This window comes from Ambystoma mexicanum, chromosome 10 (genome assembly GCF_040938575.1).
Source record: "Ambystoma mexicanum isolate Mex_15411 chromosome 10, UKY_AmexF1_1, whole genome shotgun sequence".
Taxonomy (NCBI): Eukaryota; Metazoa; Chordata; class Amphibia; order Caudata; family Ambystomatidae; genus Ambystoma; species Ambystoma mexicanum.
In genome coordinates this window covers 111613751-111633115 of record NC_090932.1, presented here as the reverse complement: position 1 = coordinate 111633115, position 19365 = coordinate 111613751, and the positions used below count along the sequence as shown (strand labels likewise).

At 44.8% G+C, this 19365-nt stretch overlaps 1 protein-coding gene across 1 annotated transcript in view; it reads left to right on the top strand.

The window, feature by feature from the left end:
- DOCK5 (dedicator of cytokinesis 5) overlaps positions 1 to 19365 on the top strand; it is a 1209967-nt gene that overhangs the window by 980875 nt on the left and 209727 nt on the right. The window contains exon 42 of the mRNA XM_069617597.1: positions 13938 to 14019. Coding sequence (XP_069473698.1) covers positions 13938 to 14019 — 82 coding nt within the window. The remainder of the gene's footprint in view (positions 1 to 13937; positions 14020 to 19365) is intronic.

The following is a 19365-nucleotide window of genomic DNA, read 5'->3' as shown; positions in this document are numbered from 1 at the left end:
CACCAGAAGATACCTTTATGAAGAACCGAGATTGCAGGGCACTCAACCCTTTTCTTTTTTGTTTTTGCTAAGTGATCGGGCCAGTTTAGTGGATAGGTATGGACTGAGGACTATTTTTATTTTGGACTAAAGACTGGTACCTTAGTTTAGTTTGGTTAGGAAGGGAACTCCCTTTTTAGTAGTAGGGTAGTGAGGCATTTTCTCTTAATTTAAATATAAACTCTAGTAAAAAATGTCCTCTGGTCCGAGCCTTCCTTCTGGCTTACCACATAATATATACTGAGATATCTTTGCTTTACAGCAGAGCTGTGCTGCAGAGGGACTGCACCAGACACGTGTGCTCGACAGCAGATCTAAAGCAGAGAACCTTCATGGCGCTGAGGCTCATTCATTGCCGTCAGAGTGCTGTGAGCAATGTAACATCATGCGCCTCCGGGGCTGTGTCCTTTGTGGTCTGTGTGCAAATCACCAAAACCTGAAAATCCCAATACCCGCCAGTGCGATGCAGGGTACATCAGTCTTAGTCGCTCCTTATGAAGTTAACACTGTGGGGGGGATTTGAAACCTTTATTTTTTTTTTTTTTTGCCTGCCCTGCATGCAAAGAAAACATAGTTTTTTCGTCCTGGGATCCTAAACACCAGGGATGACACACATGCATGCCATACTGATTCAGACAAAGCAATTGGTGTCACTGCTGCAGCCGTCATCATTGTGGCTGTAGTACCCTTACAAGAAGGTTATGTAAGGCTGTCCAGTCCCGCTATACCCCATAGTTCATGACTTGTCAGCGACAGCTAGCCAGCCCTACTAAGAATCAAGGGCTTTTGTTTTAGGAGGACAGGCTGTGGTGGCCCACCTCATTTCGTAGTCCAAATAATGCTCGTCTCATGTGGTAGGTCAGAAGGAGGAAACCAACTAATAGGTGCAATTTTCAAAAGGTTTATTGGAAAATAATAAAGAATAAACTAGGGTGCTCTTCGTATTCACACAATCAAATGTCAAATGTCCGTCTGCCATCCAAAGCTAATCTAGGCTGGCCATTCTCCTGGTCTTTTGGTTGTGTAGTACTAACTACACAACCAAAAGACCAGGCGAAGGGCTCCTGTCTCCTGGGTTGCTTTTCAGCAAAGTTCTCTTTCATATGGGATCTTCAGATAGCCCTTTGCTATCTCTCATAAGAAGTCCTTAGTTCTTTCAAGGAGCTTTTCCAGACCTTTTTATATTGGTTCCCTTTACTATTCAAAATCCTGTCTGGGCTTTCTTTGATTCTTGACTGAGTCTCTGAATGTGCACTATGCCATACAACCCTAATTTCTTCTTTAGGATGAACAATTATATGCTCACAACAACTATTTCCTTTGGTCCTTTAGCTCCTAACTGAAGCAAGTAGGTGGAGTCTACATTTGAGACTTGTTCTTCTTATGATCTTGCCATTCACTGGGACAAATATGAGTCCCTGAATGATTCGCGCTCTTCTTATGATTTTGCCACTGACTGGGACTAGTAGGCTCTCTCCAATCGTTATGATTGTAGTTTCTCTGTACTTGTACATATGCGTCACACATCCCGATCCCCCCCTTACCTTTGGTGTACTGGGGCTGAGTCACTGGGCTGGCATCTGACTCTTTTCGGTCAGGATGGCTCTTCGATCTGCACACTCTTCTTCGTTGGGCACACCTCTGTGTCTGTATCGGCGAGTAAAGGGTATGGGTTTCTCAGTCCTCTCACACCAGCACACAATTATTCTCTTTCCTTCGCTTCGGTTTCCTCTGTCTGTAAACAGGGCTTCCTGTGTCTGTCTTCGGTGTGCTTTTTTAAGCACCTTCAGATTTGGTCTTCTCCTTACCCCTTTGTGGATGCCCCTCCTGGGACTAACAACCAGGTCCTCTAGTTGGTTTCCCACTTTGTGCACTGCGTATCCTTCTATTGTCACACCACCTGTAGTCAGGTCAAGCAGCATTCTCCCGCAGTCACTGGTTTTCACACCTCCAGCTGGTTTGTAAATTCCGGGTCTCGTTCTGACATTCTCTTGCTCCTCCCACTTTTATTATATTATGCTGGGGCTTCCACAGCTTTTGAGGATAGTCCTTCCTTTGTGTTGGAGCTATACCCTTAATTATTCCTTCATGTTTCTTGGTCTCAGTGATTGACAGGCATTCTGTATCACTCCTTTGTTCTTACTCTTCACAGTACCAGGCAGATACTTTTCCTCTGTCATTACATTACAATAACATATGTAAGAGGAGTCTGGTTATCTGTCAACTGATAGGGTTGGAAAGGGTTGATAGGGTTGGAGTGGGTGTTTGAGGATAATGCAAAAGGAGTGCCTTATCGGAAAGGGAGTCCTTATTGTCAAGAGGGGAGTCTCTCCCTGTGAGGTCCCTCTTACCGCCACCCCTGGTGGAAATATCTTGTAGCGGGCTCACCTAGCTATCCCCACAAGGAAAGGCTCCCCCTAGGGAGAAGTGACTGAATCCCGCGATTCATCAGAGTCACTATATGCATCATGCAGGAACTCTCCCCTGTGACACTGCAGAACATGTCTCTAGTTGTGCTATAACTGTGCTAAACCCATGAGTTTATTTTTATTTTATTTTATTTTGGAATTTCATAGTTTGACGAATTGCAGTGGCAGATGTGAATGATTTGCAGAGTATGTGTTGTGTTCCATACGTTCCATCCATGTTAATCTGATATGGGTAAGGGAATAGTTTTTGATGTCAGTGTTCGTATGCTGAGAAAATCTCATGTCTGAGTTGATAACAGGTCCTCTTTGTGTGTTGTCAACTAGGTGACCTTTTAAACCATACCCATACCTGAGGGGCGATTGCAGATGTGTCCAATGGCTCATATCACCTACCTTCCTGTCAATGAGGGTAGAACTGTTATATGGTCGATAATAGAATACTATATAAAACATGCTTTGCGGTTCCTAACACCACCATGATGAACCAGTTCATTCCTCTAGTCTTTCGTCACTATGGTTTTGCATTTGAGAACATAGCCAGACCCTCATTTGTTTTAAAGGTTTTGAATCAAAACAATAAAAACAAATTGGGTTATGGTTATCTAACTGGTGGTATGCCCACTGGTAGGCCTGAAGTTACATTACTCCACATATAACCCTCTGAGTGATAAGGCAGACTGAGAGGGCCAACCAACCTTTGAGAAGTATTTTTTGTGCATTGGTATAGGTGCATCTTAGGAAAGATTTTCTTTTTGCTGCCTTCCTCCCAGAAACATCTGTGCAACACCATATCCTTTTGCTATTGTCTGCTTCCTGACTTTACTTTTTGAAGTTAAGTTAAGCCCTAACCTTTACTGCCCTGTTTTGTGCTCCCTTTTATGGGGAAAGTGATCAGTCCCATAGACAATTAGTACTGGGATATGGAGTCTCCCTTGGTGGAATTCGTTTTACTTTTAAACTGCACATATAACCTTAAAGTGAAGTGTGGTTTGGATACTTTTTATCCTTATAACCTTTCCTTTTATAACTTAAGGGTTGCAATGACAATGTGTCCAGGTTGGGATCGTGGCAATGGATAATTTTCTACCATGGTTGTATTCCGTTTACCGGATCATTTAGAGTACCACATACTTTTAAAATGGCTGCCATGCGATTTTCCCCTGTGCTATGGCCATTTAGTGTCTTGGCCTGCCTTCTGCCCTCTCAGGTCCAGAATTTCCTTAGATGGAAATCCCTTTCCAGGGCAAAGTGGCAGCCTATATGTGTGGTCAGATGTGGGAGATAGGTCTGTCTGCACGCAGTCCACAACCATGCCAGAGTGTGTCTGTTGCTGGGCAAAAGTGTTTGCCGGAGGCTCTCCATGACTGGACAGCCTCAGTCAATTTGAATGATGCAAATCCTTTCCATTGGTGGTCTTGGGGGCGACTCAAGTCCAAATCCTGGATAAAGGGACTCTGGCTGCTGTTTGACAGATCATTGTTGGAGCGAGGACCCCAAGAAGAAGTGCTGATGACCAAGGATGACAGTTACAATTGAGCTGCATTGTCTGCAGCCAATTCCTGGTGAAATCTTGATCGCCTCCTGATCTCCATAAGGCCCTCATCAGTGCTTCGACTACTGGACTGGTGGGAACAACCCATCCTGACCCATGGTTGATGATCCATGCCTGCTGAACCTTCGTAAGTGTCCCTAGACCGGTGGACTGACCAGCTCTCTCCTGGACTACCTCGCTGCACTGGTTGCCATTCTAATTTCAGCCTTGGAGCTGTGCCGGGCCTACTCCTTTGTTCTCACCTCGAGGATTGTGTCTCTCAACATTATCATGGTGACCACTGCTTCAACTCGCCATCTTCACATCTTGGAGGTTGTCTTTCTGTCGTGCCAAGGTGCCCAGCTGTTCAGTCTTCAGAACTGTCTTGTTAGAGCCTGGTACCATGGACTAGCTGTACCCAATCCCAATGTGAAAGTGACCTCTACACCCGCAGCTCCTGGATTTCCCTCAAATGGACACAGCCTAGAAGTTAGTTGGGACAGTGGATTCAGGAACCCCTGAATTGGTTTCTGAAGAAATCTGAGTAAGCGGGTGATTTTGCATATGTATTCCTACCTCACCCTTCCACCATAGGGCTGTATGGGCGTAAAGTCTTAACCCCATCTCTCCCTTGCTTGACTAACATCGATGGTGGTCTGGTCAAGGATCGAAACTTTTAAGAACTTTACTTACCTTTTTATTCTAATTCTGTATGGGCTGTATGGGCGTAAAGTCTTAACCCCATCTCTCCCTTGCTTGACTAACATCGATGGTGGTCTGGTCAAGGATCGAAACTTTTAAGAACTTTACTTACCTTTTTATTCTAATTCTGGAACATTTCCCTGCAGCCATTGGCTTTGGCAATTCTTGTTTGCTAATCACATAGTAAACCCTCCTGCAAAGTATATCTTGTGGAACGGATGACGTTCGGGCACTGAGCCTCAACTCCTTGCAGTGCTGGACTTATGAAGAACTAGGGTCCTTATCCTAAGTTTACTTGTGGTGTCCTCACTGTTTTCTATGAGTTTACTTACCTGTTTCCAACTGGTTCTAAATTGCCATTTACTCTGTGCTCACTTGCATAACCATACAGATTTACTTATGTTGCTTTTAACATTGCTGACTGTTGCATAACTGTTTTAGAAGGTAAGTGCTGGTGCTGTTAGCGGAACCCCCAACAGTGAAAGTATATATGTATATGATGGTAGTTGTGTGATAATGCTTCCCTGGTGTTTTTATTGCTTAGTGGGCAAATAATTGTATATTTTTGTATGTATTCTCTAACTTAAATTATTACTGTGCTCTGATACACTTAGACGGCATTGATTGGGTTTGGCCAGACATCAGTGTCTTCTCCTGTTCACCATAAAGGGCTGCCTCTCAGAATTCATCACCAGGGATGATTCTGAAAATCCATCTTTACAGTCCAGAAATGTCTTCCTAGCTGAATGTCTTTACAAGAATTCCTACCTGTGGTGGTCGATATTCAGCAAGCCCAACAGCAACCCAAAATGTTTGCAGACCAACACCGAAGACCACCGTCAGGTCATAAAGGTGAAACGGCCTGGCTATATAACACCCTCTACACCGTTCCCACACTGCTTACACAATGAAACCTAGATCTTTGGTTCTTTTGCAGTCAACAATATCATAAACCCATTGCTTTTCACTGATATGTTCACCGCATTGGATGATGCATAGTGTTTAATCTCTTCCTCCCTTGATCACATATCCCCACAGAAATACCCAATACTCTTCTGACTGCAGAACCTCAGGAAGAGTGCAAAGTTGCTTATAATGTAGACTCCAGATGTCTTTGAACCACACTGCAGCTTCTAGTTCGCTTTGAGCGATAGACATTTTTGGTGCATGTCTGACCCCTCGCACAAAGTTTTGACTCCTCAATTGGTACAAACCTATCCCAAAACCTGACAGAAACTAAGTGTTTGGGTTGATAGAAAAGTCTTGCCAAACAGAGAGCAAACCGTGAGGGACATTGACCCCAATAACTGTGTCTCCGACCAGTAGTGCAGCGACCACTTTGGAGGCCTGTCTAGATGAGATGTGTGAGATAGGCATTGGGGCAACTGTAGGAAAGCATGAAAGGTATGAGTGTCTTCCTCTCCGCACTCGAGAACCAAAATGCACCCCTGTGGAAATTACACTTAATTCGGGTCGCCCCCCACGTGCAGAAGAACTAGATGTCCATACCAAGATTGCCAACTAGAGAAGCCTCCGCTCATTGCAAAATGCATGCTTTCATGAGTCTGAGGCCCGCCAACAGGGGAACATGACTTCCAGTCCCCTTCACCCACACCTTAGCCATGATGTAGAGTGATCCAGGCAGCCATAAGCTGTTAAACCATATACCCCTAGAATGAAAGATGACATGTAACTCTGGTCCAAAGTGTTTGCATCTTCATGTACCAATGTGTTTGCATGCATGTACTTAATGTATTGACCTCTGGAAAAAGGGGCTACTTATACAGAGTGCCCAGGTCTTACTTTTGAGTGGCTAGCTGCCTGAAGTGCAGCTGCACCTTCCTTCCTTTCTTGTTATGTTTGGATTCTTGCAATCTTGAGCCATTTATTTATTTTATCTATTACATTTGTTATACGCCCAGACCCTAAGGTATCACGGCGCAGTTAGACAATTCATAAAACTTACATATTTAACAATTGTGGGCATGATGCAACATCCCTGCATGGTTACAAAACAGTTCAAAATTACATTCTTGACAATTATGGGCAGGAAACGGCAGGAGGAGGGTGTATGGTCCAGCAGGTAGAAAAGCGTAGGGGTTTAAGTAACTATGGACTTTTGGTGTTTTTAGAATTGGTTAAATAACCAAGTTTTCAGTGATAATTTTATTATTATTTTTTTAAATAGTTGGTGGGATTCTTCTTGTTTGATCTTAGTTGAGAGTGTGTTCCAGTGTTATGGGGCTAGAATTTTGAAGCTGCTGCCCCCTGCTCTTGTGCTTTTGAATCTGGGGATAGCGAGGAGGCGGCTATTGCTGGATCTGAGCTGTCTGGAGGAGGCTTGGTATGTAACAGTGTTGTTGAGATATTTGGGTGATTTGTTGGCAATGAATTTGTGAGTAATGCATAAGGTTTTGAAGATAATTCTTGCCTTAATGGGAAGCCAGTGATTGTTTTTCCTGATGGTCAAGATATGCTCATTCTTTTTTATTCCCAGTGCGGCTCGGAGTGCTTTATTCTGCATGAGTTGGATTTTGGACAGGTTGACATTGGACGTCCCTAGTAGGATTACATTAAAGTAGTCCAATTTAGAGAGTACAAGGGCTCTTGCTAATGTGATGCAGTTTTTTGGTATGAGGAATTTACAACTTAATGAGATGAGCTTGGTGGTGTACGAGGTGGCTGAGGAGAGGGCATTGACTTGTTTGGTCATGGATAAGTTGGTATCAAGTTAAACACCTAGAGTTTTGACCTGTTTGACAACTGGGAATGTGATTCCATCGATAGAGAAGGAGGAATAAGAAGGCTGAAGGGATTTTATTCTGGGGGTAGAACCATTTATGAGCAGCTCAGTTTTATTGTTGTTTTAGACAGACTGTTGTGGGCCATCCAGTTTTGGATAAGAGCATATATTTGGTTGATAAGTAGGGTGTCTTGTTCATGGTTGCCTGATAAGGGGATAAGGATCTGGGTGTCATCAGCGAAGTTGGTGTAAATGACACCCATGGCATCCAGGGCTGCAAAGAGTAGCTTCGTGTAGAGGGTGTGGGAGAGGCAGGATCCTTGGGGAACACCTATGGGGTCAACAGAAGCTTTGCCGATGGATACTCTTGAGGTCCTGTCAGCTAGGAAGGATTTTACCCAACTCGTGGCGTCCTTGGAGAAGTTGAAGTTATTGCAGAGGGTGGCAGAGAGTTTGTCGTGGCCGACCAGATGGAACGCGGCTGAGAGTTGTAAAAGCATTAGGAGACAAAGTTTGCCTGCATCTCTGTTTGGGTCCATTTGTATTTTGAAATCGAGGAGAGCTGTTTCAGTGCTGTGGTTAGGGCGAAAGCCTGATTGTCGGTCGCCCAGTAATTAATTTTGTTCGAGGTGGTTTTGGATTTGGGTGTATGCTATTTAGTCAATTATCTTCAGTAGGAAGGGCACCGTTGTAATTGGGCGGTAGTTGGTGGGAATGGAGAGGTCTAGTGTAGGCATTTTTAATAGGAGTTACCCAGGCTTTTTTGATGCTGATGGGGACCGTATTAGAGTTAAAGGAGGCATTGACAAAGTTAGTGATGAGGGGGGTTAGTGTGGGAGTGCAGAGTTTGACTAACTGAGGGGGGAAGTGATCTTCTTTGCAGTTGAACGCTTTTAGTTCAGGTTGGTGTTTAGTACCTCTTTTTGGGTGACGGAGGTGAAGCAAAAGGGGGTGGTGGGCTTAGTGGATGGAACGTCCTCAAGGATGGTGAGTCGTTTGCCTTCTAGGCATTATTTTTTGGCCGCAATTTTGTTTTGTAATGGGAGAATTTTGGAGGCTTGTGCATTTTGGATAGTGGTGCACCAGGTTATGCTGGCATTGGCCGGGGGTGCAGCTTGACATGGGTTCTCTAGTTCTCTGAGTATGGAGAATAATTCCTTCTAATTGGAGGAGGCATTGGTGATTCTTTGGTTGAGCGTGTTCACTTTGTTGGTTATTATGGCTGCTTTGTAGCTTTTGTTGGCGTTGTTAGAGGCCTTTGCTGAGTCAGGGGTATTGATTATTTTGTGGGCGTGTTCAAGCTCTCTTTTAGTGCGTCTCAATGAAACTAGTTCCTCATTGAACCAGAAACTTGTGCGTTTGTCAGTTCTGCAGGTTTTAGTGATGATGGGAGCTAATGAGTCGATGGTGTTTGTGAGGCTTTTATTGTAATACTCAGCCAGGTCGGCAGGATCGTTGCTGTCTGGGTTGGTGGCCGCTAGTGACGCTTGTAGAGCAGGGGAGAGGTTTTCAGCTGTGAGTTTTTGGATATTTCTAGTTTCATAGGTTTCAGGTTTAGTTGCTGGGGGGTTTGGGGTACTATTATTCAGAGAGAAGCTAACAATGTGGTGATCAGACCGGTCTGTGGGTAGGACCGAGGCAAGAGATATTTGTGATTTGAGTGAGAGGATCCAGTCGAATATTCTACCTTTATCATGGGTAGGGGTGTTAACTAGTTGGACACAACTCATGTCTTGCATGGCTGAGTAGAATGCCGATGCTGTGTGATCAAGAGGGTCATTGAAGCCGAGGTTAAGATCACTGAGTATAATGCATTTGGTGTTCGGTTTGATGAGGGGGGCGAAAAGAAGAGGGATGTCTAAATCTGGGTGAGTGTTTTTGTTTGGGGCTCTGTACATGACCAAGAGATTGCTAGTGGTTTTGGGGTTGGAAGTGTATTTGGCTAAAAGGAGGTTGTAACCTTGCATAGTTTCAATGGGGCATGCTCTGATTTGAAGTGTAGATTTGGCTATTACGGCGACTCCGCCTCCTTGGGTGTGGGTTCTATCGGTCCTGAGAATGTTGAAGCCAGGGGGGATGGCGAGTGCCAGCAGTGGGCTTGCGGCAGGGTGTAGCCAGTTTTCAGTGACCACTAGAATGTTGAGTTGTTGGTCAATAATGAGTTTGTGGATTTCAATGGCGTGGGCTCCAAGTGACCGGGCATTGATGAGTGTGCAGTTGAGATTAGGTAGGGGGGGGCAGGTGGAGAGGTATCCGGGCTGGCTGTAAATAGAGCGGTTTTGGTGTTGTTTAGGAGGGGCTTTAGTGAGACGTTTGTGTTGGTGGCTATTAGATATGTTATTAGTTAAGGTGGGAGGAAGGTTAGGTCAGGAGGGAGATTTGTTAAATTGTAGTGGGTTGGTCTGAGATCCGAGTCTATTGCTTCTGGGGATACCTGAGATGGGTTTAGTTTTATAGATGGTCTCTTTAGTGGAGGTTGGTAGTCTGGGTGTATGCGGGATCTGGGTTGGTAAGGCCTTTGTTGGGAATCGTGAGGCATTGTTGATGTGGGTGAGGAAATGCGGATGTGGAAGGTAGAAAGGGGGTGGGGCAAGGGATAGGGTGGTGGCGTAGGCAGGCTTGTCTAACTAGGCCATTGTTAAATTTGAGGAAGGTGCCACCAGTACAGGGGATGTTGTTAGGCATAATGCAAAATGGAAACATGATGGGTAGTAGGAGGCTTAGCATAGTAATGAGAATAAGGTGATGTTGCTAATGAATACAACTATATAGAATTATAATCAGGTGGTGCTAACAGGCAACAAGGGCTAGTGGGCACAATGCTAACAAGGAGTGACTTGCACAAGCAATCAAAACATCAGTGGTGCTAGCAGACAGCGTGGGATATCGGGCACAGCGCTAATAGTTGCGACTCGCACCGGTAAGCAATAATACAAACCAGAACAGTTTGGCTAGTACATACTTTAGCAGGTGTAGGTCACATTTCAAGCAACAGTAGGTTACATAAATGGAGGCAATGCAGAGCTATTGAATAATAAGACAATGATGGTTATTAGCATCTAGTACATATAGCGTTGAGCAGGAAGCAATACAAAAGCTAATGAATAGGCACATAGCCGATGTTGACCGCTAATACATACAGCATGTACGAAGTAACAATGTGTAGCCACCACCAGCGGTGTAAACCAATTGAATAGGATAACAGCAGTTATAAGTTGCTTGGTTACGTTGGCTTGGACGGTAATGATATCAAACAGCAGTGGCTTGGTATAACGCACCTTAAAGCGCGGAGGGAAAGTCACGAGTATGGAACAATGAATGCTACTAAATACAATGAATGCTGCTAAATGGTCGGTGTGCTTGGTGCAGCGATGCGTTTAGGTGAAAATACCAGATCAAATAGGCTAACAGACGTAGGAGAAATGCAGGCAACCCACGAGACAGCGATTATCGGTACAGTAATTGCCCTGGGTATTGTTATAATAGTAATTGATGTGTATGACCCACAGATAGGGTGGTGACAGAGAGATGACACAGTGATGAACAAAGGGTGTGTTCACCTGTTCAATTGGCGCTAATTGTGGCCGGGGACAGAGTGCAGCTAGGCATTGTATGCCGTGGATGTAAAGGTGAGCAGAGTAAGTTGAGTGCAGCATGGTGGCTCTGGGGAAGCAGTTATTGTCTTACCTTGGGTAGGTAATAAAATGGTCACAGTATTGGTGCCCCAGCGCTCCAATGCGCGAACAGGCCTTTTCTTCGCGGGCCTTCTCTTGATGCGTGCCGTCTTCAGCCTACCGGCGGATGTGCATCATGTAAATACAAATGCAGTTGCCTAGCAATGGGTTGGTTAGACGGCCATTTTATGGCTGGAGGCAACAAAGGCAGAAAGTATGCCGATTCGTAGAATATTCGTGTAGAGGAGACAGTCATTCCATGCTGGTTCTCCTTCGCACAAGTGTGCTCACCTAAGGCTGGGTATTGCAGGCTGCATAGAAAGTTGTAGCAGCTGCTGGTCCTCATGGTTCTCTCGCTGGGCTAGAGGAAAGGTGCTTGCTTGCCGCTCCAGGCAGAAATTGACTTAACCGGCCAGGAATTAATCCTGCAGTGGAGAAGGTCCCATCATAGGGTCTGGTGGATGTTTGTTTATAACCTCATTCCAGAGAGACTTGCTGTCAGTTTCTGTTTTCCAGATTGTGTCATTACATTCGTCCCCTTCCTTCCTTTTTTTTGGAGCTGCTCTGGATACATACACCTCTGCCTTGGGCGTGTGCTTTCTCTTTGTGCGTCTGTGTGGTTGAAAGTTGGTTGTACTTATCCAAACAAAAGGCGTATCAACTCCAGTACCCCTCAGAACAGGTTGCTTTTTGCCAACGGTCACAGTGACGCACTCTGCCCCAAGTTTCCCTGAAACCTTGTTTACCGTGCTCCCTATCGTCTTTAAAAGGAGCAAATTCATCCGTGTATCCTCTGCAAAACATGTAAGTTCAGAAACCAATTCTTTCTCTATCAAGCTTAATAACCACACTTTATTTGGTATCTTAGTATATCCTCAAACTCTTCTCATATTACTCAAAGAATAGTTTTCTGCAGTTCTGTCAATATTTATTTACATGAAATGTGTTTATTTTTTTTACTTCTAAATGATTTTCTGGAAGTGTCTCCCAGCTAACAGAACTATGGTGGTCTTCTGACCGTCCACATCAGCCGAACCATCACCAGTTTTATGTGGAGTACCTCAAGGCTCCTGTGTATCCCCAACACTCTACAATGTATTTAATCAGCCCCTTTTTGATATTCTCGACCATCTGGGTGTCTCATACACTAATTATGCTGACGACACCCAGTTCCTTATCCCCATTACTGGCGACCATGCGGTCGACTCTTAAGCACTCAATGATGTCTATTTGATCATCCAGGCCTGGATGGCTTATGATGGGCTGTGCCTAAATGATGAGAGAACCGAGCGACTCATCCTAGGCTTCCACACTAGACTTAATAAACTCAATCCCACTTTCAAATCCTTCACCATTGACGGAAACATTATCAACATCTCAAAGGATACTAAAAATCTCGGTATCTACCTTGACTCCACTCTGTCACTCACACGACAAACGAATGCTGTTGTCTCAGCTTTGGCTTACACCTGCAAGCTGATAACGGCATGCAGACCCTTCCTAACCCCTGCCAACTGCATTACCCTTGCCAGAACCTTGGTCATGACGAAAATTGACTATTGTAATGCTTTATATCTTGGCACTAGCCAAAAGAACATTAATAAGCTTCAAGTAACTCAGAATAACGCCATAAGGGCGGCCCTCAACATACCTAGGAAATCAAGCATAACTGACACACGAGGTAGTCTACATAGCCTCTAGAATTTCTCTGAAGACTCTTGCACTAACTCACAAATCCAGAACTAACCAGGCACCCATCTATCTTGCCAACTGCTTCACTACCTACACACCAAACGGACAGTTAAGATCTGCATGACCACTTATTGATTATACCGAGATTCAAGCTGCAGAAAGCAGGGGGCTCCAGCTTCCCTGTCCTCGCCGCCAAACTATGGAACATGTTGCCAGCCACATTGAGAGCTGAACCCTCTTCCTTGGCTTTTAAGAATAAGGTCAAATTATGGCTCACTTAGCAGGACCACACCACCTCCAATATGTAACCTACCACACCTTTGTTCCCTACATCTTGTGTATATATTTCCACTAATTCTGACTCCCTGCCTTGCTGTATATATGTGTAATTGCTATTCTCACTACTGTTGCTGTTTTATCCTGCCAATGCTGTGTTACTGTATTTACCCCCATTGTTACCGTGCCCTAAGTAATGTGCCAAAATGCCCCCGGGCCAGGTGCGCAATACAAATGAACAAAATAACATCTTGGTTTAACCTCACAGATACAGTCTCTGTTCCCAATCGCTTTGGGTAGCATTATGTTTTTGAATGTATTGAATGAGTCAAACTGGCATTGTGACAGAAACATAACCACAAAGCTGTGTGCTTTGAACCATGAACATTTCAACATATGCATCTCTGAAGAAAAAAACCCAGTTACAAGTATACTAGGACTTCTGGTTATTTCATATAGCATGGTTCCAAAAAGGCTGGGAAAAGATTGCAATGTTTGAATATTGCTGAGAGGGTTCATTAATGTACATACTGATGGTAAGTGTGCCTGTTATATTTCTAATAACTGCCTGAGACCCTGCAGGTTTGTTTTGGAGCTCTTCCCATCTCTCCTGATCCATTGATGGCAGGACCATTCCAGTCTCCCAGTGCAGAGTGCCGCTTGCTTGCTGAACCCGAACATTCTCTACAAGGTTGCCTTATTGTCTCTTTTTTCGTAAGCCTTTAATTTTTCTGCCATTCCCATATTTGATTTCATAGGGATGTTTCTTGCAGGCCTGTTGAACCGTTCCCTCCTCCCCTTAATGCCCGCCTCTTCCTGGGACTGTTCCATTCCTTAATGCAATTTTCCAGATATTCAGTGCTTCACTGTGAAACCTGTCATGAACCTGCCACACCGCTACAAAGACAAACCAGTTCCGGAGCAGATTCTAAAGTAAGTTTTCTAATGCGTTGAGTCTTTTAATGATCTAATCGATTAGTAGTTCCAGTGATCAAATGCTTATTGCTAGTAAAATCTCACCCTGAGTTTTGTGTCTAGCTGTACATGCATCATTTAGAATATTCCGTCCTGTTCTTGAGAACCCCTCTGCGTGCTGTGTAGATCTTTTGATCCCAGGGGCTATGTATACATCCCATATGAGCACTAATGGGGTTCTTTCTTCCTCCTCCCCCACCTAAAGTGCCAGTAACTCCCAGTGTCATTATTTTCCCTCTGTGTTGATGGTTCTGTGGGTGGGGAGGGGTGCTTGACACTGAAAGGATTAAACGTGTGAAACCTGGAGGACAAGGGTGATTTAAAAGCCTAATGGTGATGTGGTATTTATTGGGGGTGCGGTTCTTCTAAAACTGTATTTCAAAATATTTGGGGAGGGGTGAGTCGTGGAGTAGGGAGACTCACTTGTTATAACATTTGTTCACTTGAAATGGAATAAATTGCTTTTTTAATCCATCCCAGAACTAGCAATGTGAGAGGGGGAGATGCAGCGCCATCGGAATTTGTTGATTTTGGGCAACATGACAAACACTTTTTTGCATTATGTAAAATGGTGAACAGCCCCAAATTGCGTGTGAGGTTTGATTCAAATATTCTATCTTCTCCCACTAGGCAGTAATCGTCTTAGTTTATCTACAGTGCATTTTAGGTGGTGGTCCATGTAACATTTTAGATGTACTCTTTATAACATTGCTGAGAGGTGTGGATGTTTAATGCATTGAAACCCTAGGCTGCAGAGCAACTAAGACCTGCACAAAGAGATGTTCTAAATGCTATCTGTCTTACCGAACATGCAGGGATTGCTGGCTGCCTTTTAAAAAAAAAAATAGGCTCAGTTGTGTAATGACCCTTTAGTAATACAAGACTCACTTCTCACCAGCACCCTATCAAAATGTTTTGTATTAATCCAGCATGCATTGCTTCAGTCAAAAGCCACGAGTCTGAGGAAACGCTCCACATATGAAGGAAAACCGCTCTATCCACTTCGCCCATCAATCATTGCCTTGCAAAAGGTTGCTGACCACTGTACCTCCTTGAGTTGGCTGAGGGCACTATGCACCTCAGCACAGGTTGTTTTAGTGGTTTAGGATTGGCTCAAGCTAGGGGGCCACTTCTTAACTGAGAAGTAGGGCAAGTGTCCAAGCGTGCCTACCAGCGACATCTAGAGAGAGTTCAGCTGAGTCTGATGCCTGCCTGACTATAGTCCTGCCAGTGGTTGTGATGAATCACGGGAATCTGTCACTTCTCCCGTAGGGCAAGCCTTTCCCTGTGGAGCTAGGGAGGTACGCCCACTCCGCAATACCCTCCGTAGTTGTAGAAGCAAGCAGGAGTTCACCTGGAGAGACTCCCCATTTGGCGCCAAGGACTTCCCAATAGTCCCCCTAGGGGTGGTATAATGTGGGAGGGCCTCTTGGGGAGGCACTCCCTCCTCTGGGTAGAAGGACGTTGTCCTAGGGTATATCTGTTGCCCAACATCAAACCCAAGGGAAGGGAGTCAATCCCCCCGGCATCCTTTTTTACCAAAGAACATTTACCAAACTACTAGGAGAAGTAAGTAATTCTTCTCGAGAATGAACTTTTCTGTTGACTTATCCTTTAGTTGTAGTGTAAGGGATAGAAGTAGGTTTTGACACAGAACAGTGGAGTTTGATTTTGATGACATTCTGACAGCCAATTATATTATTAACTTGAAGCAGGGAAACCCCTCTTAGAAGATGGCAATAGTGAGACTTTCTTTTTCTTCAAATAAGTCTTTACCAACCACCATGCCACCTTTGTGTCGGCATCCTTCTATGACACCCTTACAGAATACAGAATCAACAAACAGAAAGAAAGGACTGCAATGTTGCGCCAGGTTAAGGCACACGGAAAGAGGCAGACACTGGGGAAAAGGGTAGAAATCCAATGACATTCAAGGTGGTTTGCAGGCGTGTGCTGAGGACGCACAGCATCCTAGTCCAGAACGGAACCTGGAAGGAGTCTGACGTGCAGCGTCAGCCATAGAATGGACAAAGTGAGACAGACGTAGACGCGAGGCATCCTTACTTGAAGAAGAAACTAAGTGGTGGCGTGACCGAGAAGCAGAGGTGGACCCATGGGTCCTTAAACAACACAGTGACCACTGTGGAGCCGATACAGAGCGTGCCGACAGAGGTGAAGCTGGAAAGTCCGTCGCTGCAAGGTCAAACTGACATAGGAACAGGATCGTCCCAACTAAACGAGAACCGCAGCAACTCTATCCCGGTACACCAAAGGTATCTGAGAAGGCGGAACACTGTGAAGAGGACCGAGCTATTATTGGAACGCTCCTACTCGCCCAGTTTTAAGTTAAGATTGTATGAAGATAAAGAGAATCATTACTGTAGCACTCCTTCTTGTCCCAGTCATAAGTTGTTAAGATTGAATAAAGATAAAGTGAATCATTACTGGAATGCAGCTATCCCCCACGATAACATTCGGTCAAGCTGCACACATAATGTTGCCCCTACTCTCACACACTTCTCCAGTCTACCTTTAAGGACCCTTTCTTCTACCGGCACTGCTCCAAACACACTGCACAACACCTCTGCCATAAAAATACAGCTATCCCCCACGATAAAATGTGGTCTAGCTGCACACATAATGACTCTCTCCTGCACTTGCATATTTTCCAGACTACCTCTCAGCAACCATGCACATGCCAGCTTGACATGGGTGTCTAGCAGGGACTTGGCTACCCCTTCCTACCTTCGTATTGGCATATATCGTCGTTTGGCCGACAGAAGTTTTTTAGATAGCATTTTTACCCAAGAAATTCCAATAAAAGGGCTCATCGAAATATAAAGGGTGGTAAGGGCATAAAAGGGCTAGGGGGAGGTTGGGGTGGGATTTAAAACATAGGGAAGGGTGCTTTGGGGAAACACCCCCCCTCTCCCACCCCGCCCTCCCAATAAAACAAAAAATTTAGTTTTTAATGGATTTTGTTGTAAGAAATTACATTGGGGGAAAAAACCTGTCGGCAAACTGCCATAGAACATGTATTGGCTAAAATGCACACACGCATTCTATACCTCGCTGACCAATTTCCCATACCTGGACTTCGGTCCCAAAGGGCGTTGAACCTACAGGACGTTGGGGGCCATAAAGACGCTATACAAATGACAGATGATGAATTCTCCTACTCGACCCAGTATTATGATACCGATATTAAGTCAACACAAAAGCCCTGAGATGTTGTATAATAGAAAACTTTGCGAGAGGGGAAGAACTGCAGTCTCACCTGAGACCAGGATTAAGCATCAAACCCAAATCAAAGTTAAAGACGGTGATATAAAGCTTGAGAGCCCAAGAAGTCTTACTTCATAACATGAGAAATAGGTGGGTCCTGAAGTGGCATAGGGATTCAGATGCTCTGTGCTCTCAAGCACAAGTTTAAAGAGGTGGACTTTGCTATAGTTCTGATGTTTTATATTGCCTTAACATGCCAACTTGCTTTCACTTCGTGTGCTTTGTTGCACATTTGCTTATAAACTGGGTTAGTAGCTGTATGTGTTGTGTGCATGTGTGTATATATAGTGTGTGGGGGGGTAATTGATTCTAGTCCCTTTTTGACTCATTACTGGTTGTCTGGTGACAGGTCAGATGGGCGGATCATTTGTATTGTGTGGTGAAGAGAGTGGAGGGCCTAGTTAGTCTTTCGCTGGTGAAAAGCAGTGCAAGTCCAACCCAGATGTGTGGTTGGTCCTCTGACCAACTTTCAAAGACTTCTGGGTTTTGCTGATCCTATGTGCCAGTGAGAGGTTGCAGTTGCTTTGTGGTTCGGGATGGGCAGATATGCTATGTTCCAAAGTTCACAGGCAGTCAAGCAGAATCAGATTATGAAGGAGGCCCAGCTTGGAATACACAATTTCCTGAGACTTTAGATTGGGAGACTTGAAATGTAAAGACTTCCACTCAGGTCGGATGTTAGAGTATCCCATCCTTACGGTTCGGGTGTGGGGGATACAGTCCCAAACCTCAACATACCGGCAATCCTTAGGTTTTCCTTGGTTTATCTAGTAGTAGCTTAGCTTTGGTTGGAAGAGTAACTCTGATTAAAGGTATTTTTGTTGGTTCTGCCTTGACAGACTGAGACACAGATGTGCTTTATTCTAGTCTGCCCTTATTATGTTGATTATAGGGAGTGAACAGTTTTAGCCATATTAGGGGGACTGCAATCATGCAATGCCTGTCTGCTTTTATACCTTTTATATATTTATATCGGGTGAGCTGTCTTAGTTCAACATTGGCAACATAAGAGTTATAGGAATTAGCTCTGTTTAGGGATGATTAGATTTTAGTTGATGTGACAAGATCACTATCCTGACCTTGTAAAGAGGAGCTAGGTACCCCTCTCAGCCTGGAGTTGGGAGGCCTACCAGGGTAGAATCAGAACCAGTCCTACCCTCAGAGGGCAGTTGGGGGGGCTCCAATGCCTTTCACCTCCCAAGGGACCCGACTGTTCATGTACAGTACTTAATGGCATCACCCCATGTGCTGCTAGTTTGATTATTCTGATTTCAGAAAACCAATAAACCCGTAAAGCAACCACCCACAAGGCCAAGAACTAGCAGCAACTCATGCATATACTCCTGAGCACTCTGGTGGGGAGATAATGCAGCAACAGGGAAAGAGAGAGGGGCAGAGACCCGTTTTCCTCGTCAGCAAAACTAAACGGTAGGAAATCAGCGCCTTGAAGGGGAAAAAAACAGAGACAGGAGCCAGAGCTTCTACACGGCGCACCACCAATCCTCATATGGCTCGTCAGTCTCACAACACTAGAGGAGGAGGAGGAGGAGGGTTGGGCGCCCCCCTTAGACCACCAGAGACTTCAGAGTAGCAGCGTCTCCAATGGATAATGCTTACCTTAAGAGGAACCGTGCCTCTGCCCCCTAGCACGGACATGAACACTTTGCAGTGCGGGCTGCCATTGCTACCGCATTTCTGTGGAGGGGGAGTAGTTGTGTGGAGGAGAGAGGAGTAAAATCAGAGATCATGGTAACATCAAAATGTGGAGACAAGGATTTAAAGGAATGGGCAACATTGTAATGACAGTGGAGGAAGATGCAGGGAGTAGAAGATTTGAAAGAAGGTGGAGTTGAAAGGAGGAGAGTAGAACATCTGGAAGTGAGAGGGAGAGAAATATGTGAGCATGATGCAAAGGAGCACGAATCGGGTAGAGTGTCTGTATGGCACTATCAAAACCCCTTTTAGATCACTATTGACTGAAAAGCGTAGGGACTGTCTAGGAAGTCCCTGAGGGAGTAA